At 39.7% G+C, this 21,156-nt stretch overlaps 1 protein-coding gene across 1 annotated transcript in view; it reads left to right on the top strand.

The window, feature by feature from the left end:
• The window catches only part of sick (sickie), a 501,196-nt gene that overhangs the window by 422,251 nt on the left and 57,789 nt on the right, over positions 1-21,156 (top strand). The window contains exons 21-23 of the mRNA XM_067143723.2: positions 4,860-5,031; positions 7,726-7,876; positions 12,334-12,506. Of these exons, the coding sequence (XP_066999824.2) occupies positions 4,860-5,031; positions 7,726-7,876; positions 12,334-12,506 (496 nt within the window). The remainder of the gene's footprint in view (positions 1-4,859; positions 5,032-7,725; positions 7,877-12,333; positions 12,507-21,156) is intronic.

Here is a 21,156-nt window from a genome sequence, read left to right as displayed (position 1 = left end):
CTCTTATGTATTGAATAGGTTGAACCTCTTTTTCAATTATTCAATTTTAACGTCTGGGAATAAGCCGCTACAATCTAGGCCATACATAATTTTATTCACGCTGAGTGAAATGGTAGTTTAGGGGAAGGCCTAAAATGTATTTCTCAAATATGTATGTTGTTATTGGCCATATCGATAAATACTGCATAATTAAAGTTATGTATTATTCAATTTCCTATCAATTATATCTTATACATTTTTACTGTACTGGCTATAGAGAGATATTCATGAATTTGGATATTTTTTGCTAAGTCCATATCAGCACCGAGGTACGAGAAAATGTGTGAACAGAATTCTATGTAAAGTCGGGGAATATGGAACTACAGTCTACACTACAAATAATTTTATTCACTCTGTTCGAAATGGTAGTTTAGGGGAAGGTGCCAAAATTTAATTTTTAATTACCTGTCTTACTGGTCATATTGAAAAGTATTACATAACAAAAGTTATAGAGAATACAATTTCCGATTATTTATGTCTTATTCAGTTTTGCAAGAGACAGTTGTCATGATTGATCCGTATTGAAACTGACTTAAGCAAATCATCACAAAAATAATTTATTCTATTATCACCACCTATTCCGTACAAGCCACGTGCTTCGTGGATGAAATCTCCATAATACTGTATACACTTCTCAGGGACATATTTCGCCCCTTGTTAAGGGCATCAGCCTGTAGGTAACCTTAAGGTCAAATGTCTGAAACATTATCTATTCATACATGGATTACAATGAAAAATATGTTACACATTAATGAGAAAAAAGTCATGAAGGAACGATTGCTTGAATAATAACACAAGAGGGAGTCATGAAAGAAAGGACGACTCACTTTACATTAGATCTTCTAATATCACAGATTCAGAAGAAAACTAAATGTGAAGGCCTCCAATATAGAAAGCTCATAAAATTGATCAACAAGAACATTACATTGACCATTGTTTGTTGTGATGTGCTTTGTTTATTCTCCTGCCATTTATCTCCAATAGATGGGATTACTGCTGTGTATCGAGTATAACAGCCTGCCTGAATATTGGCAGGAAGTAGCTGGGGAGTGGAGAGTTAGATCTCTCTCTTCTTTAGTATGCCATTCCTCTGGTTCATAAATTTTCTGATACTGCTGGTATGTAACACACTGGATAATCATAGAATTCCAGCTATTCGATACCTACTCTGAAGCAGTGATTAGAATGAGCAGTATGCACACTTAAATGGAATAATTACACAGGATTGTTCACGATTGTCTGCAGCCTGGTCATTCAAGCTCTGAAACTTTGAACTGTTAGATCGACACCGTAGTACTTTTCGCTAAAAGTGAGAAAATGTGCTGTTTTCATTTGATTGAAGATATCATATGACAGCATTTCTCTTAATCACGACATTCATACTGGTGGCATTGTAATGATCTATGTTGACTTCACTTGGGAAAACTATAAGGGCAGTCTTTCTGAGAATTCCGTGACGAAGCAAAGGGTACATCAGCTAGTTATTTGATACAAACAGCATTACGTTTCGCATAATCGCACGGGCGTTTGATGCAATATATTTGCTAAGTGATGGCATGTAAGTGCATGAGTTCATACTATTTTCGGTAGGCTTGTCAGAGACCGATCATCTCACTCGCATACTTTCTGTGAGGGAATAGAGATGTGTAATTTTTAGCCTTGTAGCCTTGTATAGCAACAGTCGGGCTTTGAGACAATAAGTATTATAAATATATCATAGTACTGTATTGCGCAAGATATGTAGAATGAGCAGTTTTGACCAATTGTATCTCCTGATTTTCATATCAAAATCTCCTGATTTTTGGTTTTGTAAAGTTGGCAGGTATGAGACTTTCAACGTATTAGGTCGTGTCCGGCTGGCCATTTTTGTTCTGTACTTAACATCTCTTCAACACGTACTACATGTACGTAACACGACCTAATACGTTGAAAGTCTGTTTCGAGAGACAAATTTTATTTTGATTATGTCTCACCCCTGCAAGTGGAAGTGGCTATCTTGCAAATTGAAACTAAATCCACAGTGGTGGACAATATATGTATTATAATGCTAAAGAACATTATCAATGCTATTATTCCAGTATTGACATTCATATACAACTTCTCCCTTTGAAACAGTGTATTTCCAACTGTCTGGAAAGTGGCCCTGGTACATCCTTTACCGTTATCGCTTAGGGTTCTCCTACAGTACTTTGAGATGGATGGGAGCCTATTTACACGAACGTCAACAACGTGTCGTCAATCAAGGTACCATTTCTTCGTGGCAGTATGTGAAAACAGGTCCCACAAGGGTCAACCCTAGCTCCCTTGCTATTTTCTGTCTCTATCAACGACTTAGCTAAACAGCTGACACATTGTATATGTCACATTTATGCTGACGACGTACAATTGTACATCCATGCAAAACCAACAGATGATTCAAAAGCAATCAAGTAAATTAATATGGATGTAGGGGCCATAAGCAAATGGACTTATTTTAAACCCGAAAAAATCCCTAACCATAGCAGTTGCCCACCCAGGACTTATTTCCAGTAATTACCACATGTCCATCCCTGACGTACGACTTCAAAACCAAGCTTTACCCTTTTACAAGGGCATAAAAAATCTTGGAGTAATCACTGACCAGCACTTCTTGTGGATGGATCAGACAATATCTGAGGGTAGACGAGTTTTCAAGATGCTGCACATATTAAACAATTTCAAATTTACTTTCCCATTCAGTTTAAAGAAAAAACTAGTTGAAACCCTCGTTCTTCCAATATTCGATTATTGTAACATAGTTTAAAAAGACACGAAAACCGAGCTCCGAGATAAACTACAGCGTGCACACAATGCCTGCGTACGATTTGTATGTAATCTGACATTTTCAGATCATGTTACCCAATCTTACGTCGACCTCGGATGGCTACGCCTTGAAGATAGTCGCAAGCTGCATACCCTGACTTCATTGCACCAAATCCTTACCTTACAATCCCCATCTTACCTGTTATGAACGATTTCATAGCCTTTCTGAACAACATGATAAAAACACCAGAGTGCTGAGCTCGACATTGCTCGCTATTCCTAGGCATAAATCCTCAACCTACAATAATTCCTTCACTGTTGTGGCCAGCCGTGAAAGGAACTTTCTTCCGCAGGAGATCAGAGAGATATCAGACCACAGAAGATTTAAAAGTATGTGCTCAAAATATCTCTATAAAACGAGCTCGTAGTATGACAGATTTCTTCTTCTTCGTCCTCTTCTTCTCCTCATCCTGGCCTTTCTTCTTCTTCTTCTTCTTCTTCTTCTTCTCCTTCTTCTTGATAACCTACAACCTGTTTTCCAGTCATTGACTGGGTCAGGGATGTGATGAATGAAACATATATAGGCTGTTATTACAATAGGGTCGCCACTCCCAAGGTGATTTATTAATGAGTGATAAATGCTATGAAATGATAATGGAGAGTGTTGCTGGAATGAAAGATGACAGGGAAAACCAGAGTACCTGGAGAAAAACCTGTCCCGCCTTCGCTTTGTTCAGCACAAATCTCACATGAAGCGACCGGGATTTGAACCACGGTATCCAGCGGTGAGAGGGTGACGCACTGTCGTCTGAGCCACGGAGGATCCTTCTTATTCTTATTCTTCACATTATTATTATTATTATTATTATTATTATTATTATTATTATTCATCAGTAGTGTTAGAGAGTACTCAGCTGTGGTTCCCTGCATAGTTAACCTTATCCCGATCCCCATTTTATAATGTTTTTTGCCGACAATAAAAACACGAAAACTGTAACATTCGTTAGTGTGATATTTTTCTGGAATTGGACAAATTAGTTATACGTATTATTAGATTTGTCTATATTATTATTATTATTATTATTATTATTATTATTATTATTATTATTATTATTGCACTTCATTGTATGTTTATTTTTTTCGCAGGTATTATATTATTATACTTAGGAAATGAAGTGTTAATTTATATTGTGTTTTACAATGGATATTTTATGTACAGTAGGGTAGCACAGTAGCATAGTAATTTGTCTCTTTTTTTAAATTCAATATTCAAATATTTTTATTTTATGTTATTTATGTATTTCACTGGTTAAGTGTAAGACAGGGACATGTGTCCCTAACTTTGCCATATCTATCTACATTTTCAAACACCCCCCACCCCACCCCCTGTAATCTCAACCTTCATTATCATAGTATATCTGGCCTTTGACTAACAGGTTTCCAGTTCACTAGCCCTTTCGATTCCCAACTGGTTTGGGGTTTTAACCTTATTGGTTAATTTCTTTGGCTCGGGGTCTAGGTGTGGGCATCATCTTCAACATTAGATTTTATCTTGGGTAGGGCCCCATCCTAACAGATGCGCATGTTGCCGATGGGCATCAACTGCACCGGGTCTCACTTTAGGTCACATGTTTGTGGTGGTGGTGTTGGTACATGTGTGTTTCTGGAGTACAGGTCTCCAGTTGAAAATGTCAGCAGAGGGCGGTGAGTCAGTAATTTCTCTCCCGACCACCACAGCACAGGGTGACAATCTCTGAGTCCAGTCCGTAAGGAACCATGAATAACGTGGTCAAGATGTCTACATTCCTGGAAGCATTTCTATGCTTACCAGCAACAGTCCTTCATATACTTTGCCCTGAAGAAAGCCAATGAAACTTAGCTGAAAGCTCGGTTTTTGTTAAAGACTTACTAATGTATGTACATAAGTGGCTTTAATCCAGAAATAATATTTATTTAATAAATGATAATGAGTCTTGGAAACCTACGTTCTTCAACAAATATTCCTATTAATTTTCACCAATATTTAATTTTCTTTTCAGAATATATGCTAAAGATGCCAAGGACCAGTCAGAGACTTCAGGAAATGACACTGTAGAAGAGCTCAAAAAGCAATTGAGGGAGAAAGATCTAGTCCTCACTGATATTCGGCTGGAAGCTCTCAGTTCTGCGCACCAGCTGGAATCGCTAAAGGATACGGTCATAAAAATGAGGGTAAGGCTTTGAATTTGTTCTTTTTTTTTTTCCTTTCTGTTCTGTATAACTTGCCGAGACGTAGCAGATGAATATTGTTAGTTGGATTTTTAATTTAACCCGCTAATGCAGAGAATAATTAAGTGGTGCTATATTTGAAAATTTGTATCTCATTGCAACTGCTACCCGTTACATCAGTTTATTCCCGTATGTTTCCATCTATTATCTTTCATTTGGTAATAATGGGTAATGAATGCTCAAAAATAACTTAAATTCGTAACTTCCAATCAGAGTGATGTATATTCACTACAATGTAGAAAGAACTACAGTAAAACCTCGTTAATTCAAAGTCGTTGGGACTCAAAAATCAGACTTCGAATTACGTGATTTCGAATTAACCGCCAATTCGCAATTCAGAAGTACCAACCCTTGCCGCGTTACGAAATATTCTAAGGCCCGTTACTGCATGCAGTTAACCTTGATTCACAGTTTATACCTTTGAAATGCCATGAAAAAAGAACTATTTCCAAAATGTATCCAAAAAGGTGCATTTACAATATTCAAATAATGCACTTGCATATCTCACTGGAAAATATAACCTCACGCAACGAAAGAAAGAAAAAAAAGCACGATTCAAAGGCGAGGAGAAATCTATGCTGGCTCCCATGTGTGCAAGTGCTTTAGTCATTGAAGTACTATACTGTATGCATTTTAGATGCCTTGTATTTACATAGAAAGTACCTGATGCCCTTAAAATCAAACTTTCCTATGACTCTATCCTTGTACGATTTCCCACCATGGCACTTCTCTCGTACTTCAGAAATGTGAACACTTGCCACGTCACAAAGTATTCTAAGACCCATTAATACATGCAATCACCTCGATTCACAGTTTAAACTTTTCCAATGCCATGGAAAAACTATTTCCGAAATGTATCCAAGAAGGTGCATTTACAATGTTCAAATAATGCACTTGGATAAATCACCGAGAACATAACCTCACGCAACGAAAGAAAAAATATCACACAATTCAAAGACGAGAATAAATTATGCTGGTTCCCCTGTGCAAATGCATTATTTTTTTTATATCTGTACTGTTTGCATTTTTAGATGCTTTGTACTGGGATGGAAAGTGCCCGACGCCCTTAAAACATTGTAACTTATTGAACTTTTCTATGACGAAGGGATAAAGTTTGTATAATATAACTATTTATAATAGTTTACTTAAATCCGCCTTGATCAACACACTCATTAAATGAAAGAAACATTATTAATTAAACCATACATGTTTCGGGGAATCTCAACCATTCCCTTCATCAGTGGTTAGATCAAAGAATAACACAATATGACACAATCTTCAAATTGTAACACAAAAGATTATCAAGGTTCTACTGTAGCTTGAAGATAACACTATCATGTTTATAAGCACTGTAATAAAAATTATCAAACTAATTAAAAGCATAATTAATCATGAATATTTTGTTCACTTGTCTATGTTGAACATTCTCATATTATTGATGCTGGCTTATATGAAAAGCACCCTGACATAACTTCATAAGTAATTGTAGTACAGAAATATACCATATTTTTCTCAGCAAATGTCAGCCCTCATTAAGTGATTAATGACTCTGCAGAACATGGACTCATTCACATACAAAAGTAATTTAGTGCACAACCTAACGTTCTGTGCCATCAGACAGTAAACACGCTTCTACACACTTCTGCGTGAGCCGCACAAGATTGGCGGGAATCTCCTAAAAGTAAAGTTACTTATTTTAACAACTCTATTTCTGGATACTGGCCTGATTGTAGACGTCGAAATGATAAGGCTGTCTTCCTGGCTCACCGCAACTGTTCTTTTTTGTTAATGCCAGTAGTGTAAATGAGATGACTCTACACAAAACTCATGAGCTGCACTATGATTGCTGTTATTTTCTGCGAACACGATCACTATTAATGTAAACTGTGGTTCTAAACTCCTGTTTTTCTTACCCATCACAAACCACTCCACTTACATACTGTACGTAAAAGTAATTAGCACAGAGTCCGATATATGTTGCACATTTCTCGCATAGTTACTAGCAAAGCGCACACAGCGTTGCTTGCTGAGTGAGACCATTATTGCAGTGTTGCTACTTACGCCTCTCGTCGCTGCCTGATTACCGACTATTTAAACACATTAATGACTGTAAACTTTACATAATCATGGTGGGAAAACTCTGTGAATTTTTATTTTTTCTCAAATTTCCATTTCAAAATTAAGGTCGAGAAAAACATGTGAAGGAGAAAATTACTCGGGTAAATATGGTATTCATTCCTTTGATAAACATAGTCTGGTAGATAGTATTAATGTTACTTTCGAAAAGAGAATTCATTGAATGTTCATGAGCAGAACTTCTGTTAAGCAAATTTAAGACTAACGTAACTGTGGGACAAAACTCCAGCAACCCTGCATTTTTGTAAATTGTAAAAGTAGGTAGTGGGAGTTAAGCCAATAGCATTAATTAATATATATTTTTTAAGAAACTAAACATGCAAGTCGTCATTCTTTCTCTAATAGAAATTTTATTGTAATGATCATGTCTGAGATAACTTCCTAAACATCCTTCCTTAATATTGTAGCTGACTTGTAGTGCTTGTGAAATTTAATGAGTTGTTGACATTTTTACCACTTGAATTGAATGAAAAGTAATTTTATGGTTTGTTTCAATTTCAGAATGAAATGCTAAATCTTAAACAAGATAACGAACGATTACAGAGGATTGTAACTAGTAAATCTCTGACATCATCTCAGAGTTCCCTTCCCATAACTGACAGTTTGGAAAGGAGGTTTAGTATGACTGAAACACCATCGCTACCTATTACAGGTAAATTGACAACTGAATTTTATGTGAACACGAAAAGTCACTTTGGTAATTCTTGGTGAATATCATATTACAGGAATGCTTTGAGATATATGAGAAATAATCCAACTACTTATTTCTTTTAAAAGAGATGTATGAGTGCTATAAAACTGTTTTTACCCATCATTTTCTGGAGCAGTTTCCAACCACAGGCTTGGAACATAAGCCTCTCCATCATTTTCTCTTCATCCACCACTTCTCTCACTGTCGTCTAATTCCCTCCTCTTGCCTCGATGCTCTTCTTTACACCTTTCAGCCATCTGTGTCTTTATAAGTCATAAATGAAATTTATGTCCGACTCGTTGGCTGAATGGTCAGCGTACTGGCCTTCGGTTCAGAGGGTCCCGGGTTCGATTCCCAGCCGGGTCGGGGATTTTAACCTTCATTGGTTAATTCCAATGGCCCGGGGGCTGGGTGTTTGTGCTGTCCCCAACATCTCTGCAACTCACACCCCACACATAACACTATCCTCCACCACAATAACACGCAGTTACCTACACATGGCAGATGCCGCCCACCCTCATCGGAGGGTCTGCCTTACAAGGGCTGCACTTGGCTAGTAATAGCCACACGAAATTATTATTATTATTTAATGAAATTTATCAATCAAGATCTGTGTCTCTGTCTTCCTCTAGGTTTCCTTCCTTTCAACTCCATTTCTAACATCTTTCTGGGTATCCTCTCTTCTCCCATTCCCTTAACATGTCCATACCACTGCAGCCTTCATTTTTCTACCTTTTCCTGTAGGGGTACCTCATTTACCAGTTTCCGAACTCTCTCATTTCTTACTCCGTCCATTCTTGTTAAACCTACCAGACACCTCCAAAACTTCATTTCCTCTGCTTGTATTCCACTTTTATCCCTCTCTTTCATCACCCAGGTTTCTGATCCATATATCAAAATTGGCACAAAATATGTCTTATAGATAATTCCTTTATGTCTCTGTGGTACATTCCTGTTCCATATCAATCCTCCCACACTCGTAAAGAATCAATTTCCACACCTTCCTTTTTTATTGATTTCCATTCTGTTTTAAATTTTTTTAAATGAAAAAAGCTAAAGTTAGGCATTTATTCAAGGGGAGGTGCCCCTAGTGTACAGTCACTGTATTGTCCTACGTAGGAGGTTTGCAGTGGTGTCTTAAAGGCACACTAGCCACCAGCGTCTTGGAAAGGCATAGCAATTTAACTGATGAGCCCACTGCTACACTGGGGCAAAATGCTGGTAATTTCACAATTTTGTTTCTTGATTATACAAAAGAAATCAGAATTTCAGAATATAAAACTTTTAGATTTATATCATTTGTATTGTTTCAACATCAGAGCAGTTTCCCATTATCTGCATTGTAACTTTATGAAAATTTAGTGTTGAAGATGGAAAGAGACATTTTTCTAGTTTGTGTCCTACTATATACTCTTTATAAATTTTGATTGCTTACCAGACTCTGTAACACTGGTTATCGTATAAATGCGGGGTATCTCAGATTAATGTTTGTACTTTATATATGTCACAAACCTTACAGCGACTACCATGTGCAGAAATACCTCATCCGCAGTGCTGTAGAACAGGGCAACAAACAGCAGATAAGGTTTCTGTGGAAGTGGATTCTCATACACACAGACTCATCTCTTGTGCCATCCATTGTCAGTGACTTTGTGATGTATCCCCACAGATAATGATCTTACAATTTTAAATTGGGAGATCTGGATGGATGTTAGACACTTCCTCGTTGACCTGTCCACCTCCCAACAGGAGAATGATAATATAGTGGTGCACTATTCTGCTGGCAAAATAAGTCTTCCTCTGGGTAGAGTTAATGAACAGCTGGCACATTCCTTTTCTGCACCTTACCCATCACTGCTCCTTCAGGGAAGAACAACCTCACAAGTCCTCTGGCAGACACTCTGCAGCAGTCGGTTAACCCAGGAAGATTAATAGCTCGCTCTGCCACAGTGTGCAGGATTTTCACACGGTTGTGGCAATTGACAGTTCCATTTTAATTTAAAGGTTACCTCATTAGACTACTTCCATCGACCATGTAGGTGTGGAAATTTAAGTTTTGGTATGATGGCAGACTATTCAACCAATCCAGGCTCCGTTCTCAGTGATTGACTCATAATACTTGCATAATGGAGCTTCAATATGCTGATGACAATGCAACTCCTGCCCATACACCTGAGGAGCTTCAAACATCCATCAGCTGTTTTAAGAAAGCTTATAAACGATTTGGTCTGACCATCTACCCCCATAAGACTAAAGTACTTGCACAGCCAGCACCATGTGGTACCGTCCCTGAACTAAACTTCACCATAGCAGGAACACCTCTGGAACAGGTAGACTACACGCTGAAACTCAGAAAAGGATGTGGAAAAATACGCTCTGCTCATGCAGCTTACAGGCGCCTCTCCCACAGAGTTTTCTTGAATAAGGATCTCAAAATATATACAGGACAAATGGTGTACCGAGCTGTAGTCATAACAACATTACTATATGGACACTTTTTCGTCATGACATAAAGGAACTGGAACGCTTCCATCAGCAGAAAGTTAGATCCATCATGAACATCAAATGGGATGACTACGTAAGCAGTGTGGCAGTTCTTGCTAAGGCACATATGAACAGCAAAGAAGCCTTCATCATCACACATCGGCTTGGATGGTTTGGTCACATCCTGTGTATGAATGTTAGCAGACTGCATAAACAACTTCTCTATGGTGAGATCGGTCATGGCAAAAGGCCTCAAGGTGCTCCTTTGAAACGTTATAAAGACTAGCTTAAGAAGACTATGAATAGCACCAACATAAATGCTAACACCTGGGCAACAACTGCACAAAACTGTGTTCTTTGGCACAAAGCTAGTGCAGAATGTGTCTCACTGTTTCAGCAAGCACATTGCAGATAAGAAATTGAAACATATGAAAAGTGGAAACTACGTCGGATCCAACCGCGTCTTCCACCCACCTTTAGATGTGACCTGTGTGGCCGCATGTTTCATGTGAAGATTCGCTTGATCAGTCACCACCGACATCTTCACAGAGCCAACAGACTTTAAGAAGAATTGCAGGAGAAAAACGTATTCTCAGATATGAGTATCAGCCGATGACGACATTAGACAAAACAATCAATGTTGATTGCCGTTCTCTGGGTCATTGTCATTCATAGTGTGAAGTTACTTGGGAATGCATGGTCTCTATTTTAATTGCTTTAAAATGCAATAGATGCTCGATTTACTTGCACACTGACTCACACCAAGTTTGCTGTATGGACTTTGTCTTTCTGGGCGAATGTCTACAACATTACTCCCCACTTCTCTTGTCTGTTTTTGCTCTCTTCCTTCTTCACATTAAACACAACTCCTTTCCTCTCAAACTTGTCACATAATCGTGTAATTGTGATATATGATGTTAGTGCAATATAAATTTCTACCCCCTGTTGTTATATTTCATATGAAAATTTTTCAAGTGCTTTATTTATAACTATATATGATTAATTTGTTTATGTATATTTTTCATATTCAGTACATACCTAGGTATATTCAGTATCTCTTTCTTGTATGTATTGGTAACTCTGACACGAATAAAAAAAAGGCGCCTATTGTCTTTTGTACTTTAGTTATATTTTCATATCTCCAAAAACATCTCCCTGTGGGTGGCGGCAGTAGAATAACACCCAGGGTATTCCCTGCCTGTTGTAAGAGGCGACTAAAAGGGTCCCCAGGGTCTCTGAACTTGGGAGCGTTGGTTGGCGACCATGGACCCTTTAGCAGAGTCCTGGCATTGCTTCCACTTACAGTATTTGTGCCAGGCTCCTCACGTTCATCTATCCTATTTGACCAGCCTTGGTCAACTCTTCTTCTTTTCAGACCCCGACGACATTAGGTTGCGAGACCTAGGGAGTCTTTCAGTTTCATGCCCTTCATGGTCATTGTCTTCCTTTGGACGATACCTTCATTTTTTGAAGTGTCGGATCCTTTCCATTTTTTCTCTCTGAGTAGTGTTGTATACAGGATGGTTGGCTGGTTGAATTTCCTCTTAAAACAATAATCACCACCACCACCACCACTACCACTTCTCTCTCCAAAAACACTTTAAAATTCGCTCACATTGTTCCAGATTCACCTCAGCCATATTATTTTACAATTGTAATGCATCCCACTAATGGCTGAAATTTGACCTAAAACAGCAGAGTGGGTACACACACTTGCGCACACTCGGTGCTTCCATTAGAGCTTCAAATACAAGCAGTCCCATCAGGTTGTATTTAATAGTTTCTGTGTAAGTAATGTCCAACACACTGTAGACTTCCATCTATGACTGTTCATGAATAACATTCTTTCTATTTTCACAGTTATTCTGAAGCTTAATTCCCAATGCACTTACTCAGAAGTATCTGTTATATGAGAGTGCTATATTTGTTTCCAGCTGACCCTGATGGCAAGAGAGTGCTGGTGTCGGTGCTCCTAGGATCGCATGGTAGTTATCATAAATATATGGAAGAAGGCAACTCCCCTCCAGAATGTGTGATAGCTACTGTTTCCATTAACGGTAAAACTAAATGGGACATGCTGGATTCTACAGTGCGCAGAGTTTTTAAGGTATTGGTTTACATTGAAAAGTTATCTGAAGGCTTACAAATTCTGTCTTTCAACTCTTGGTTTTATAAAATACACTGACTGACAGAGCAAATGCAACACCAAGAAGGAGTGGTTTGAAAGGGATGAAAGTTGGGGAAAAAACAGAGACGGCACGGACGAATAATTGATGTTTATTTCAAACCGATATGCAGGTTACACAATGCGCACGGCATCGACTCAGTAGGATGAAGGACCACCGCGAGCGGCGATGCACGCAGAAAAAAGTCGAGGTACAGAGTCAATAAGAGTGCGGATGGTGTCCTGAGGGATGGTTCTCCATTCTCTGTCAACCATTTGCCACAGTTGGTCATCCGTACGAGGCTGGGGCAGAGTTTGCAAACGGCGTCCAATGAGATCCCACACGTGTTCGATTGGTGAGAGATCCGGAGAGTACGCTGGCCACGCAAGCATCTGTACACCTCGTAGAGCCTGTTGGGAGATGCGAGCAGTGTGTGGGCGGGCATTATCCTGCTGAAACAGAGCATTGGGCAGCCCCTGAAGGTACGGGAGTGCCACCGGCCGCAGCACATGCTGCACGTAGCAGTGGGCATTTAACGTGCCTTGAATACGCACTAGAGGTGACGTGGAATCATACGCAATAGCGCCCCAAACCATGATGCCGCGTTGTCTAGCGGTAGGGCGCTCCACAGTTACTGCCGGATTTGACCTTTCTCCACGCCGACGCCACACTCGTCTGCGGTGACTATCAGTGACAGAACAGAAGCGTGACTCATCGGAGAACACGACGTTCCGCCATTCCCTCATCCAAGTCGCTCTAGCCCGGCACCATGCCAGGCGTGCACGTCTATGCTGTGGAGTCAATGGTAGTCTTCTGAGCGGACGCCGGGAGTGCAGGCCTCCTTCAACCAATCGACGGGAAATTGTTCTGGTCGATATTGGAACAGCCAGGGTGTCTTGCACATGCTGAAGAATGGCGGTTGACGTGGCGTGCGGGGCTGCCACCGCTTGGCGGCGGATGCGCCGATCCTCGCGTGCTGACGTCACTCGGGCTGCGCCTGGACCCCTCGCACGTGCCACATGTCCCTGCGCCAACCATCTTCGCCACAGGCGCTGCACCGTGGACACATCCCTATGGGTATCGGCTGCGATTTGACGAAGCGACCAACCTGCCCTTCTCAGCCCGATCACCATAACCCTCGTAAACTCGTCTGACTGCTGGAAATGCCTCCGTTGACGGCAGCCTGGCATTCTTAGCTATACACGTGTCCTGTGGCACACGACAACACGTTCTACAACGACTGTCGGCTGAGAAATCACGGTACGAAGTGGGCCATTCGCCAACGCCGTGTCCCATTTATCGTTCGCTACGTGCGCAGCACAGCGGCGCATTTCACATCATGAGCATACCTCAGTGACGTCAGTCTACCCTGCAATTGGCATAAAGTTCTGACCACTCCTTCTTGGTGTTGCATTTGCTCTGTCAGTCAGTGTATTTGCCTTTAAATACTCTTCTTTCCTTTAACTGTAGTAAGAGAGCTTGGGACATCTTAGAGCAGTGTTCGTCAGCTGCCGGGATACTACATGTTCTACTGGAATGTGTTATTTTACTTTCCTAAGCATTTTTCATTAATACATTGTTTCAGCATAGAAATTAATTTAAAAAAAATTGGAACATGACACTAAGATACACATTTTGTGTTTGTTTTCTTTGCACTTATCATATTACACACCTTTAATCTTTCTTAATTACAAATGTGACCTCCTTTCTGTTTTATAAGTTGCAGGAAGTGATTTTGCTAGAGATTCCACGAGCTTTGAGTTCATCATCATGATACCACAGTCCAAGTAGTTCCACCGAGCTCGATAGCTGCAGTTGCTTAAGTGCGGACAGTATCCAGTAATCAGGAGATAGTGGGTTCGAGTCCCACTGTCGGCAGCCCTGAAGATGGTTTTTCGTGGTTTCCCATTTTCACGCCAGGCAAATACCGGGGCTGTACCTTAATTAAGGCCATGGCTACTTCCTTCCAATTCCTAGGCCTTTCCTATCCCACCGTCGCCATAAGACCTATCTGTGTCGGTGCGACGTAAAGCAAATAGCAAAAAGAAAGAAAAGTCCAGGTAGAGACTCTAACTTGTGTCCTTTTTTAGAACAGTCATGTTTTGTAAGTTTCCTTTTGTGAATAGGTCGCATGTTTTCTGTGGGTTTAATGTCTTGGAGTTCTCCGGCCACTCTAGCACACACATATTATCCTCACTGAAGAATTTTTTTCACTTTCTTCAAGGTGTTGAAAGGAGCCAAGCTTTGCTGAAATATTGCATCACCTTCTGGACAGTAGCGGCACTTGAGAATTAGAAGTGTGGGGGGCAAAAATGTACGGACAACAAAAAGGACCTGGTTTTGTCGTATATAGCAGCTGCTGGGGAGGGAGGGATAGAGGCTACATAAAAACTGAAGAAAAAATATACAAAATGGTAACCTTCTGATGCTCTCTGAGCGAATTTTGACAGAGACATGAGGGTGAGCGGTTTACCAAATTAAGTGCGGTAATAATAGTTTTTTTGAGGTTTTGATTCAATGCTATACAATAAAACTTTCACCAACGGAACAATATTACGCATGTATTACAATTAAATAGAAGTACGATGTGATTATACAATTAAAAATCATTTAGTATTTTACTACACTCTAACCAACTAACAGGCACTAAAAAGACTTCCAGACTGACAAATGCGCATGGCAAGCGTGTGAATCATACCTCATTGTCCATGACCTTGGCAAAAAATATGCCCCTGCCACCCTTCTCATAGCACGTGCAAAGTCTCCACTACTTGCTGTGGCGCTATACAAATCGGTTAGCCAGGACGAACGACATTTTATGCGTTTTTCCGTAAATAATTTTGTTAATAATTAATGAAAATAAAGGAAATAATTAGCTGATAAGACAACAGGGCTTGTACAAAAGATTTATTTTATAATTACTATAATTCCTGGTTTCAGCTGACTAAAATGGAATAGAAATTTAACGTTTTCTCCTCAAAGTGGGCGGGGGTGCTGCTCTCACCTCCTCCTCCCCCTGCCCAAGCACCGCTACTGCTTCTGGAAACATTTTCTGTAGCTCACAAGGAACTCTGCCTATTCAGTATTGCAATGTACTGGTCACATTCATCATGCCACTGACTGGCACTTAAGTTCCTATACTGCCGGTCTGAGTGGCTCAGACGGTTGAGGCGCTGGCCTTCTGACCCCAACTTGGCAGGTACGATCCTGGCTCAGTCCGGTGGTATTTGAAGGTGCTCAAATACGTCAGCCTCCTGTCCGTAGATTTACTGGCACGTAAAAGAACTCCTGCAAGACAAATTCCAGCACCTCGGCATCTCCTAAAACAGTAAAGAGAAGTTAGTGGGGACGTATAGCAAATAACATTATTACAGTTCCCATACCTTCAAGCGTAGAACACTCCCGAAACATTTTCACGATCTGTTGCAAATAAGAGTATGTTTAATTTTGTTGGCTCATTCTTTGCTTGGCACACACATTGAATCCTCTGCCCCTGCACTTCAGAATTACTTTCATCAGCTTTTCCCAGTGTTCTGTTGTTCAGTCCTGATGGCTTCATTCCACAGGAGACATTTCCTGCACATTTGTCCTGTTAGAAGGCAGTGGCAGCCACAGGCTGCTTGAGGAGGTGGTGCCGTAATCTCAAGATGCACAGAAAATCTATATAGTTACATTGAACTCAGTGATGTTACATTGAGATGAGACCACTACCACAGTATGGAACCCAATTCAAAATAGACTCAAATAAATAATAACAGCAACAGCAGTAGCATATTTTCTTATACTGCCTCATCCCTCATTCTATCAAATGCAGGTTAAGGGAAATTGTCCACATTAAAAATAACCAATGTGTGTTTCTGAAAGGTTGTGGTAATACAGAGGCTCGTTTGCTGATGGAGAAAGACCACGAAAAATCAAAGCATTTAATCCTTGCCTCTCGGGAACTGAAAAGGGCTTATAATCATGTGTCTCATGAGCTGATTTGCTGCAGTCTACGGAAGCATGGCTGCTGGTTTAGTAAGTTCCCAATCTTGAAGCCTGACTTACATTATACATGTTTAACCAGATTTTCATATCATGGGGACTTCAACTGATAGAAATATAGCTGTGCAGTGTCATTACTGTCAATATGCTCTGTAAAGTATTTTTAAAGATTTATCACCAACGTTGGGGACTTCAACTGATAGAAATATAGCTGTGCAGTGTCATTACTGTCAATATGCTCTGTAAAGTATTTTTAAAGATTTATCACCAACGTCATAGCATAATCAAGAAGGGGAAGGGTCATATTATGAGGAACGATAGGTACCACCTTCTAAAACTGACATGGCAAAGCAAAGTCGATGGCTGACAAGGTCAGGGTCAAAGAAGACACTCATGACTGAGAAACTTACGAGAATAGTCAGGAACAGATTCACCGGGTGAGCTGGCCGTGCAGTTAGGGGCACGCAGCTGTGAGTTTGCATCCGGAAAATAGTGGGTTCGAACTCCACCGTCGGCAGCCCTGAAAATGGTTTTGTGTGGTTTCCCATTTTCCCACCAGTCAAATGTTGAGGCTGTACCTTAATTAAAGCCATGGTCGCTTCCTTCACATTCCTATCCCATCGTTGCCATAAGACCTATCTGTGTTGGTGCAACGTAAAGAAAGTTGAAAAAAAAAGTAATAGATTCATTGTTGAGAACAAAAGGAGATCGATCTAGTGTTGCCAGGATTGTAGCCAACCATCATTAATGGATTAATGGAAAAGGCCCCCAAAGAAGAAGCCGTGTGAAGCACAATTATAAGCTATAAATTTCATTTTTGTTCCGTATTGAAGTGCAATTACAAGAATAAATTGACCTTTTCAGTACAGTATATCAAGTAAATAATATTACAAAAGTCTTGGGACTAGTTTCAGCCACTTACTGGCCATCTTCAGCCAAATAAATTTAACAGATTATGTGATAACTAAATCATATGTATAACAGACAAAGACAATGTTGCAGGAATAATTATGACATTAAATTACATATAATAACAAAATTTATGGTTATGATCTTCTTGTCATGATATGCTATCTTGACCTTAGGCAAAGAAGTAAATCTCTAATGTCTGATGGAGAACAATCTGGAAGAAGCCCGCAGGCCATGTAACAAAGGAGTCGGCAGGGAACAAGCACTGTTCTGCTGTAGGAATTTATTCTTATGAAGCACAGTTGCTTAAGAGGGTTGATTGATGTCTTCATACCCAACAATTTAATTTGGATTTATGATATTGCTGAATTGTGGTTTGGTGAATGTGGCACATTAATTATGGTGTATATAATGAAACATTGTATGTGTTTATCAAAATGGTAGCTACCTCTGTGGATCAGTGGGCAAAATATCGGCCTCCGGATCCCAGGATCGGTCGCAAAAAGTCCATTCGACACTCCATGTCGTGCAATGTCGCCATGTAAAATTTCCTTAGCAACACATTTGATGTTGACCTGACAAAGTTCAATTCTAAAAACTTAGGCATAGGTTGCCCAAAAACAGTTCTGGTTGTGGAAACTGGAATGTTGAAACTGACATGCACACTGTAGCTGAAGCCATACAGTGAATATCATCATCATTAGAATTATTTTTTTGCTAGTCCAACCATTTTGTATATGCAAAAGAAGTCTTAAAACAATAATTGATTATGTACTATAAAGTCCAACGTATTGCAGTTGAGTTGTTCTTCTTCTTGGTGCTCTAAATCCATTCGTCATGCGCAGGTGAATTTTTGCATGGAAAATGTGAACAGATTGTACCTTTTGTCCACCAAGGCTCATGTCCATAGTGCCGAGGTTACGGATAGTTCCCCCTCCAAGGAGTTTCGTGACCTGTACAAAGATGACTTTGCTTGACCTTAAAAACACTGGATTATTAACAAGTTCTTTGAATTGTTTATCTTGCAGTATTTTTCTTTTCCCACTGGCTTGCTATTCTCCATATTTTTACTTCTGAAAAGCAGTTGATATATTGATTCAACAGCAGAAAAATATTAATGAAACATTAATATTTAATCATTACCTCTTTATTAAGGAAAACTGTCACCATCTTTCAACTTTCCCTTGCAGTTAAGTCTTCAGCTACCGTATTTACTCGCATATTAGACCCCTTTTTTCCCATTTTTACAGCCAAAAAAGTGAAGCGGGGTCCAGTATGTGATAACCTCAAATTTTGTGCAGTGTACACATGACTTCTAGGCTATAAAGAGCTATAAATTGTACATGTAAACATTCTACACTATTCTTTAACAAACTTATGAATGTACAGTATTTGAGTTCTACTGGCTATTTTCATTGGAAAGCAGTTTTTCTAAATGTAAAAAGACAAATGCTGAACACAACTTTTAGGCCTACATATAAAGTAAATATACCGGTAGTCAGTTTTAGTTACTCATATCACGTCATTCGTTTCACCTCACGGAGATATCCATGGAGCAGAAGGTGCAGGTGTTGAATGGGTCTAACTACAATATCAGAGATTGAATTAAAACTTTAACAAAGGTTATATTTCTCTTTAAGTCACAAACTTAACAAATCTTTCACTCAGGGAAATAATGAGGTTACAGGTACAAACAGCAATCTTGAAACAAGACTTAGAAAATCCAAGATTAGTGAATTTTTACAGATTTCGAGCTTCAAGCCCTCAGTTTACAAATTCTGAGATACCGGATCCAGTTTACAAAACTTGCGAAATCTCAATGTTTAGACAAGGACGGTAATATCCCAATTCAAGAGCACTTGCTCCAAAAAATACAATATTTAACCTTCCAGAGGCACTCCTCAATATTACAGTAAACTAGAAAAGAGCTTACTGCTCTCCAACACTCATCCAATTTTAACCGCCCGCTTAAGGCAACATTACACAAAACTTTATGATCTCTGGCCTCTCAAGGCACAATTTACACTTAACAAAGGTAGTGAAAAATGAAAACCTACAACCTGTTTTCCAGTCTCTGACTGGGTCAGGGATGTAATGAATGAACCATATAGGCTATTATTACAATGGGGTCGCCACTCCCAAGGTGATATTAATGAGTGATAAATGCTATGAAATGATAATGGAGAGTTTTGCTGGAATGAAAGATGACGGGGAAAACCGGAGTACCCGGAGAAAAACCTGTCCCGCCTCTGCTTTGTCCAGCACAAATCGCACATGAAGTGACCGGAATTTGAACCACGGTATCCAGCGGTGAGAGGCCGGCGCGCTGCCGTCTGAGCCATGGATACTAACAAAGGTAGTACACAGGGGTATTTAGTACCCAACCTACTGGGCCTTAGTAGAAAAAAAAACCCAGTTTAAATTAATGGCGCGAAACACAAACTGAATGGAGGCGTACACTTGCACTCCTAGATAATTCAGTATTAAAACCCTAACAGGGCTCTCGGCCCGATGATACAGGAGCTAATCCCAAGCTACTGAGGTGACTCGAATGAAAGTTAATTTAATGCCTTGCAGGAAAGAAAAACAGAACTAAATCGTAGTCACTACAAACCAAGTTAAAGGGGAACTCGAGACGGTTGCACACTCTCTATCCCCGAATTACAGTTAAAGATTTTATGAAATTTTTACATTAGCCGAATGTAAATTTACATTTTAGAAAAGGTTGGTTACATAGTTAGAAATTCGGACCTTCCCCTTGGATAAATTTGCAGAGACAGCTAGAAAGATAGAATTTATGTGGCCATTACCTGGCTGATGTTCTGCCTGCCTTAACACACACACTCAGAAAGACGACGATTAATGAGACAAGATAGCTAGAAAACGCCTCAGCTTATATACCCGAAGGGGAGGTTCGAGAGGATTCTGGACTAGTCCAGACACACCCTCTCAATTTTATTGGTAAATTCAAAAGTTACACCCAAAAGACCAAGAAGCCTGTGATAGGCTGAAAAATAAGTACAGAAAATTAGTGATTGGTCACATTAAAAAACTGCAGAATGAGAGAGAAGTGTTGCAAACTTAGGAATATATAAAGGAATATATATATATATATATAAATGAAAGTCGATTTACTTGAGAAAACCTATAAACACAAAATTTATTTCCATAACAGCTTCTCTTACCTTGCACCAGAGTGCATGACCATAGTTGTTGGTAGCGACATCTATGGAGAAACACGAGGCAAATAAATCCAGTCAGTTTAGGTAACTTCACAATAACACAATTACTTTTTTTTTGCTATTTGCTTTACGTTGCACCGACACAGATAGGTCTTATGGCGACGATGGGATAGGAAAGGCCTAGGAATTGGAAGGAAGCGGCCGTGGCCTTAATTATGGTACAGCCCTGGCATTTGCCTGGTGTGAAAATGGGAAACCACGGAAAACCATCTTCAAGGCTGCCGACAGTGAGACTCGAACCCACTATCTCCCGATTACTGGATACTGGCCGCACTGAAGCGACTGCAGCTATCGAGCTCGGTACACAATGACTTAATACTTCAGTAGTGACATCTTTTGATTAAAGTTCCAACTTCATGTAGTAGCAGTTTCACGTTTGGTAAGATAGATAGAGCTCTTTAAGGCGCATCTTTTGAATGTGCGGAGTTGAGGTGTACCTCCTGGTACAAATTACTTT

The sequence above is a fragment of the Anabrus simplex genome, chromosome 3 (genome assembly GCF_040414725.1).
Source record: "Anabrus simplex isolate iqAnaSimp1 chromosome 3, ASM4041472v1, whole genome shotgun sequence".
Classification (NCBI taxonomy): Eukaryota; Metazoa; Arthropoda; class Insecta; order Orthoptera; family Tettigoniidae; genus Anabrus; species Anabrus simplex.
This window is presented reverse-complemented; position numbering and strand designations above follow the sequence as displayed.